At 37.8% G+C, this 8,069-nt stretch overlaps 2 protein-coding genes across 2 annotated transcripts in view; one reads left to right on the forward strand and one right to left on the reverse strand.

Moving 5' to 3' along the window:
- Positions 1-605, reverse strand: part of nup42 (nucleoporin 42) — a 9,975-nt gene extending 9,370 nt beyond the window's left edge. Inside the window, exon 1 of the mRNA XM_016494077.1 lies at positions 374-605. Coding sequence (XP_016349563.1) covers positions 374-494 — 121 coding nt within the window. The 5' untranslated portion in view covers positions 495-605. The remainder of the gene's footprint in view (positions 1-373) is intronic.
- A 2,661-nt stretch (positions 606-3,266) lies between these two features.
- cyp51 (cytochrome P450, family 51) overlaps positions 3,267-8,069 on the forward strand; it is a 10,608-nt gene continuing 5,805 nt past the window's right edge. Inside the window, exons 1-6 of the mRNA XM_016494076.1 lie at positions 3,267-3,580; positions 5,573-5,671; positions 5,753-5,929; positions 6,097-6,223; positions 7,227-7,401; positions 7,488-7,607. Coding sequence (XP_016349562.1) covers positions 3,428-3,580; positions 5,573-5,671; positions 5,753-5,929; positions 6,097-6,223; positions 7,227-7,401; positions 7,488-7,607 — 851 coding nt within the window. The 5' untranslated portion in view covers positions 3,267-3,427. The remainder of the gene's footprint in view (positions 3,581-5,572; positions 5,672-5,752; positions 5,930-6,096; positions 6,224-7,226; positions 7,402-7,487; positions 7,608-8,069) is intronic.

Below are 8,069 nucleotides of genomic sequence, written 5' to 3' on the forward strand. Positions count from 1 at the left end.
AAGTCTGACAGTGTTGAGCACTACTGTAAACTTAATCCTGCATGGTGTAAATGTTTGAAAATGATTAACAGTTGCAAATAAACATTCATTAGAAATGTAGAAAAGTAATCAAAAGTAATCAGTTACATTACTTTAATAAAGTAATTGAAAAGTTACACTACTTATTACATTTTAGGTTGGGTAACTTGTAATCTGTAACCTATTACACTTCCAAAGTAACCTTCCCAACACTGGGAATCAGTAATGGATTACTGTGGTTATACCATGGTAATTGTTTTGTAAGAGACACTCGGCTGTATCTGGATTCTATTTTGCTCACAAAAACATAACGTTGTTAAATATATAGCGTGTAATACGTGTGTGTTTGTTTGACCTCCTCTGCTCGGCTGCTGGGTTCCTCTGTAATCTCCTCCTCTTTCGTCTCTCGGATGTTCATTCCAGCACTTTTCTCCGTATCTACAGCGACCTTGAAGAAAGAAGTTGCACACCGTCATTTTTAAACTTTACAAACACAAATAATGTGCTGTTTGTGGAACGGAGAGTTTGACGCTGCTTCTCGAGCGACGGCCACCGGCGTGACGCAAGACGCACATTCGGACGTAAACAAATTGTTTCAAAATAAAAGTCTTGACGCGGCGCCTCTGGGGATCTTTAAAACGTTTGAGCTATATTAAAACATTACATAAAATAAAGATCTGATCTAGTATTCAACTGGGTTGAGTTCATCAAGACTTCAATAAGAGTTTAATTTACTTATGCAGCATGTTAGCTGGAAACGTTGAAGGTATATATATATATATATATATATATATATATATATAAATAAATAAAATAAAAACACAATTTTGTAGTTTTGCTGTTGCTAAAACTTTTCTGAGAAAAATGCAATTCTGACAGCATAACTGAGGACCGGTTCGTTTATTTTACTGTAATAAAAAGCGACAAATTGTACACACAAGTATCAAATTAAATTAAACTGAAACTAGTTTTATTAAAGAGGTCAAGTTAAAAAGCCAAGATATATATAAATCACTGGATATTCTTTCAAATGTAAAAGTATTGTAAATACTTTAAACAAAGTATTTATGTTTAAATACCTAAAATAATCTACACATAAATATTTATTTCTTAACGTGGCACGTTAATGATATAGGACACAGTGTTCGTATTTATTTAATTTATTAATTATCTAAACTCTACGATAAAGTTTAGTATTAGAGGTCTATGAGTTTTTAATGGAAATAATAGTGTGACTGGATTAATTATAAATTACACAATTTATGAATTGCACACATTTTGAAATAAGTTAAAGCTATAACTAGATAAAAAAAAAGTTTGTCAAGTCAATCTTTAGGTTGGCTTGAGAAAGCCTAGCCTGAAAGTTTTAAGCAGCTGTAAAAGCTTGAAAATTTAGATAGATGTTGATATCATGTTGCTAACATTGTTTAACACACTGATAACATGATTTAATAAGTTGTTGCATGTTTTAACATGATTAACATGTTTTTAGCATGATTAGCATGTTGTTAACATGTTTTAGCATGATTAGCATGTTGCTAGCATGTTGTTAGCATTGTTAGCATGTAGATAACATGTTGCTAGCATTGTTAGCATGTAGATAACATGTTGCTAGCATGTTTCTAGCATGATTATCATATTGTTAGCATGATTAGCATGTTGCTAGCATGTTGTTAGCATTGTTAGCATGTAGATAACATGTTGCTAGCATGTTTCTAGCATGATTATCATATTGTTAGCATGATTAGCATGTAATTAGCATGTTTTTAACATGATTAACATGATGCTAGCATGATTAGCATGTTGTTAACACGTTTTAGCATGATTAGCATGTTGCTAGCATGTTGTTAGCATTGTTAGCATGTAGATAACATGTTGCTAGCATGTTTCTAGCATGATTATCATATTGTTAGCATGATTAGCATGATTAGAGCATGTCTTTAACATGATTAACATGATGCTAGCATGTTTTTATCATGATTAGCATGTTGTTATCACATGGTGCTCTAGCATGATTATCATATTGTTAGCATGATTAGCATGTAATTAGCATGTCTTTAACATGATTAACATGATGCTAGCATGTTTTTATCATGATTAGCATGTTGTTATCATGATTAGCATGTTTCCAACATGTCATTAGAATGGTTTTAACATGACTAGCATGCTGCTAACATGTTTCTACATGATTAATATTATGTTAGCATTTTTGCTAACTTGATTAACATGTTGTTAACATAGCATGTTGCTAGCATGATTAGCATGTTGTTAGCATATTGCTAGCTTGTTTCTAGCATGATTGGCTTGTTGTTAGCATTTTGCTAGCTTGTTTCTAGCATGATTGGCATGTTGCTAGAGTGATTAGCATGTCTCTAGCGTGTTGTTAGCATGTTTCCACCATAATTAGCATGTTGCTAGAATTAATTAGTACATTGTTTCTAGGCTTGGCTAGTGAGACAGACAGACAGACAGACAGAGACAGACAGACAGACAGACAGACAGATAGATAGATAGACAGATAGATAGATAGATAGATAGATAGATAGATAGAATGGATTCTTAAATGAGTCTAATAGCTTAGAAATGGTACATAGAAGGGAAGGTTGATTGAGTCTCAAGGGATTCTAGCAGTTTAAATTTGAACTTTGACAGTTGGAGTTTGAATCTTTTAAATGCATAAATGAATAGTCTTGGCTCATTTGAACATTCCGTCAACGTAAGTCTATGAGATTTTTATGATTTTTAATCGTAATTTTTATGAAAACTGTAAGTCCGATCAGTTAGAAAAGAGCAAGCACACTAAATCAGAAAAATGCTAAATTCTGAGCTGAGTTTAGAGGTTGTAGCTTAAAAGCACTAGGAGTAGCGTTCAGAAATGTTAGTCTCAAGAATAATAATAATAATAAGCTTAAAGAGCAGATCAGTAAGAATGTTCCTACTTGACCTGTTTCGCGGTATTTGCATTTAACTGCAGCAATAAACGCATCTGTAATGTTTCCAACTCAGAGAACCGATTCGATATGTAATCGATATGTAACGCACGAGTAGTTGAGTAGTTGGACGCGAAACTGGGCCATAAGCGACGCAGGTGACGTCATATAGAAAGACATCAGTTCAGGCAGCGTCCGACCAATCAGAGTGCGAGACGGCGTACGCGGAGCATGGACTTACTTGATGGACACACCCAGACGACCAATGAGCGGCCTGCTCACATCAGGCGGGGGCGGGACCTGGGCTGAGCGGAGACGGGCAGGTGTTAACGTCTATAGTGATATCAGAGAGATGCCAGTTGGACGTCAGCGGTCTAGGACATCGTCAACATCTTAATAAGCTCTTCACATTTTTTTTGCATGCTTTATTAAAACCACCTGATTTCCTGGCCTGTGCTGTGGGGTAGACAATAAGTGAAATGACGATCCTGGAGGCGAGCGGTCAGCTGCTCGAGAACACCAAGATGAATCTGACCTCAGTGCTGCTCGCCGCTTCTGTGCTCACACTCACTCTGGGATACCTGAGCAAACTCCTGTTCAGACAGCAGCAGCAGCAGCACGCTGGAGATAGAGTGAGTGCACGATATTACCTAAAGTTCAGGAACTGGTTGTAAGTCTGCGTGCATGAAAATCATTTAATCTGCTTGCAAGAGTAATTATCACGTCTAGTGTTGAGATCAGTGGGACTGTAGTAAGAGTGCTGGCTAGTGTGTGATGTGGAATTAAAGTAAATAGAAGTCAATGTCATCTATCCATCTTTCTATACTTTGTTCTGTCGGTCTTTCAATCTATCTCTCTATCTGTATCTGTCTGTCTGTCTATCTGTCTGTCTGTCTATCTGTCTGTATATTTGTCTGTCTATCTATCTATCTGTCTGTCTGTCTGTCTGTCTGTCTGTCTGTCTGTCTGTCTGTCTGTCTGTCTATCTATCTATCTATCTATCTATCTATCTGTCTGTCTGTATATTTGTCTATCTATCTATCTATCTATCTATCTGTCTGTCTGTCTGTCTGTCTGTCTGTCTGTCTGTCTGTCTGTCTGTCTGTCTGTCTGTCTGTCTGTCTGTCTGTCTGTCTGTCTGTCTGTCTGTCTGTCTGTCTGTCTGTCTGTCTGTCTGTCTGTCTGTCTGTCTGTCTGTCTGTCTGTCTGTCTGTCTGTCTGTCTGTCTGTCTGTCTGTCTGTCTGTCTGTCTGTCTGTCTGTCTGTCTGTCTGTCTGTCTGTCTGTCTGTCTGTCTGTCTGTCTGTCTGTCTGTCTGTCTGTCTGTCTGTCTGTCTGTCTGTCTGTCTGTCTGTCTGTCTATCCGTCTGTCTGTCTGTCCATCTGTCTATTTATCTATTTGTATATCTATAAGTCTATCTATCTATCTATCTATCTGTCTGTCTGTCTGTCCATCCGTCTGTCTGTCCGTCTATTTATCTATTTGTATATCTATAAGTCTATCTATCTGTCTGTCTGTCTGTCTGTCTGTCCATCTGTCTGTCCGTCTGTCTATTTATCTATTTGTATATCTATAAGTCTATCTATCTATCCCGTCCGTCGATCTGTCTGTCCGTCTGTCTATTTATCTATTTGTATATCTATAAGTCTATCTGTCTATCTGTCTATCTATCTATCTATCTATCTATCTGTCTATCTGTCTGTCTGTCTGTCTGTCTATCTGTCCGTCCGTCGATCTGTCTGTCCGTCTGTCTATCCGTCTGTCTATTTATCTATTTGTATATCTATAAGTCTGTCTGTCTGTCTATCTATCTATCTATCTATCTATCTATCTATCTATCTATCTATCTATCTATCTGTCTGTCTGTCTGTCTGTCTGTCTGTCTGTCTGTCTGTCTGTCTGTCTGTCTGTCTGTCTGTCTGTCTGTCTGTCTGTCTGTCTGTCCGTCTGTTTATCTATTTGTATATCTATAAGTCTGTCTATCTATCTGTCCGTCGATCTGTCTATCCGTCTGTCTGTCTGTCTATCCATCCATCTGTCTGTCTGTCTATCCGTCTGTCTGTCTGTCTATCCGTCTGTCTCTGTCTGATCTGTCTATCCGTCTGTCTGTCTTGTCTGATCTGTCTATCCGTCTGTCTGTCTGTCTATCCATCTGTCTGTCTGTCTATCCGTCTGTCTGTCTGTCTATCTATCTTATCTGACTAATGTTCTATTCAAGTTAACAAATATATTCTAATAACATTTTGCTAATGTTTCCAGTGACTTTAGAAAACATAATTTCTGAACGCTCTCTGAAGGTACAAAACATGTGAAGAACATTCCGTTTGATCATTCTGTAAACATTGTGGGAATGCTACTTTTGAATGTTCTCTGAACGTAGTAAAAAAAAAACTTTCCATGAATGATAATGTTTTTATTCTAACGTTTTGAGACCAGATAACTTTGAACAAACGTTCTATTAATGTTACTGGAAGAACGTTTGCTCACAACAGAACGTTCTTTGTTAGCTGTGTATCCCTGGTTCTGTCTATCTTTCAATCTGTCATTCTTTTTATCCATCCCTCGTTGTATCTGTTGTTCTATGATCGTCACTTATAAACATTAATTTCCTCTGGTTTCCTCAGAAATATCCTCCTCATATCCCATCCAGTATTCCTTTCCTCGGTCACGCCGTGGCTTTCGGCAGGAGTCCCATTGAGTTTCTGGAGCAGGCCTACGAGAAGGTGAGAGTCATTCAGACGCAGGTTTGGAGTAACAGGCCGCCGATCCGAGCTCACGTCAGTGTTGATGTCGTTGTCTCGTAGTACGGGCCTGTGGTCAGCTTCACGATGGTTGGGAAAACCTTCACGTATCTGCTGGGAAGCGACGCGGCCGCGCTCATGTTCAACAGCAAGAACGAAGATCTGAACGCGGAGGACGTTTACGCGCGCCTCACCACACCTGTGTTCGGAAAGGGAGTCGCGTACGACGTGCCCAATCCTGTAAGATCACGCACTTCTGCTGGAGTCTACAAAAAAGTCTGGAAATAAATAACAGAGGATTGCAGAGCATGGAAAGTCCTGCTAGATAATGCAGTGGTTGTGTAGTTGATATGTCTTTGTTTTTGACCCCAAAAGCTACATTTTTGATTTGATTTGTGTTCGTTCAGTTATTTCTGGAGCAGAAGAAAATGCTGAAGACGGGGCTGAACATCGCACAGTTCAAACGACACGTCAAAATAATCGAAGAGGAAACTAAAGACTATTTCAAACGATGGGGGGACAGCGGAGAGAAGAGTAAGCAGACGGATTTATTCTGCATCCATCAGTTTTCTCTTTAGAAGAACATGCACTGATGAATCGCTCACGATAAGACCACAAACACGTATTAAAGCACCAAAAATGAAAATCTGCCGAAATTTCCTCACCCTCAGATCAGGATGAGTTTGTTTCTTCGTCACATTTGGAGAAATGTAGCATTGCATCACTGTCTCACTGCAAGTGAATGGGTGCCGTCAGATTGAGAGACCAAACAGCTGATAAAAACATCACAAGTAATCCACAGCACTGCATCAGTTAACATCTGGAGAAGACAAAAGCTGAAACAAATCCAGCATCAAGACATTTTTAACTAAAATACATTGAGTCCATAATCCATAATAACGCTTCCTCCAGTTAATGTTTGATGGCAAGTTTAAAACTATTTAGATAAAAAGTAATCTAAAAAGTAGTCAGATTACATTACCTAAAATGAGTAACCTAGATTACGTTACTAAATGTGTTTCTTCTGAAATCAGTGTAAAAAAGCAACAAGTTACCATTGTGACAACTTACCCCATATAATGTGACAACATGCCCTATACGTTTATAGGGTGGTTTAAACGTTGCTTGATCTCTCCTGATTCAGACCAGGACACTTTTTCACTGGAGGAAGCGTTATTATGGATTATGGACTCTATGGTATTTTAGTTAAAAACGTCTTAATGATGGATTAGTTTCAGCTTTTGTCTTCTCCAGATGTTAACTGATGCAGTGCTGTGGATTATTGTGATGTTTTTATCAGCTGTTTGGACTCTCATTCTGACGGCACCCATTCACTTGCAGTGAACAAGTGATGCAATGCTACATTTCTCCAAATCTGATGAAGAAACAAACTCATCCTGATCTGGGATGATCTGAGGGTGTGTGCATTTACAGCACATTTTAAATCTTTGTCTGAACTAGTAAATCTTGATTTCACCTTCAACAGGAATAGAAGTATTTTCACTTCATGTGAGCAGACGGTGTTCTCTCTCGTCAGATCTGTTCGAGGCGTTGTCCGAGCTGGTCATCCTGACGGCGAGCCGCTGTCTTCACGGCTGTGAGATCCGCAGTATGTTGGACGAGAGAGTCGCGCAGCTCTACGCCGATCTGGACGGAGGCTTCACTCACGCCGCCTGGCTGCTTCCCGGATGGCTGCCGCTGCCCAGCTTCAGGTAGCACAGCATCATCGCACCGAGTGAACACGGAGAAGAAGAGCTGGGATGTCACACGGTGTTGTGTTTCTGCACTTTGTTTTCAGACGGAGGGATCGCGCACACTTAGAGATCAAGAAAATCTTTTACAACGTCATCAAGAAGCGAAGAGAAGCCGAGGAGAAAAACGACGACATCCTGCAAACGCTCATAGACGCCACGTACAAGTACGCTACCATCACACACACAACTGGATCATTTCAACCCTGTTGAAACTTTACAGAGCTGGGCTTTTTTCATTTATAACCTTGGATTTGCAATTAATGAAAAATGTCATACTGGTTAAAAAATTGTAATAATATAAAATAATGATATGTTTTTATTATACACTTCACATTATATATGATTTTATTCAAACACATAATATCATTTATTATAAAAATCATAATTTATTTTTTAAAAATATATTAAATTATAATATAATAATATTTTATAGAATAAATATAAAACATCTATTTTTTTTACATACTTATATTCATAAAATATAATTATTTTAATTAATGTTTATATATGTAAAAAATAATAATAATATAATTGATTTTAATATTTAGAATAATTTCCTATAACTGAAAAAGGTAAAATAATTGATAAAACATAACAATAATAATTTATAATATTATAATTGTTTT

Source organism: Sinocyclocheilus anshuiensis, unplaced genomic scaffold (genome assembly GCF_001515605.1).
Source record: "Sinocyclocheilus anshuiensis isolate Anshui unplaced genomic scaffold, SAMN03320099.WGS_v1.1 scaffold2100, whole genome shotgun sequence".
Taxonomy (NCBI): Eukaryota; Metazoa; Chordata; class Actinopteri; order Cypriniformes; family Cyprinidae; genus Sinocyclocheilus; species Sinocyclocheilus anshuiensis.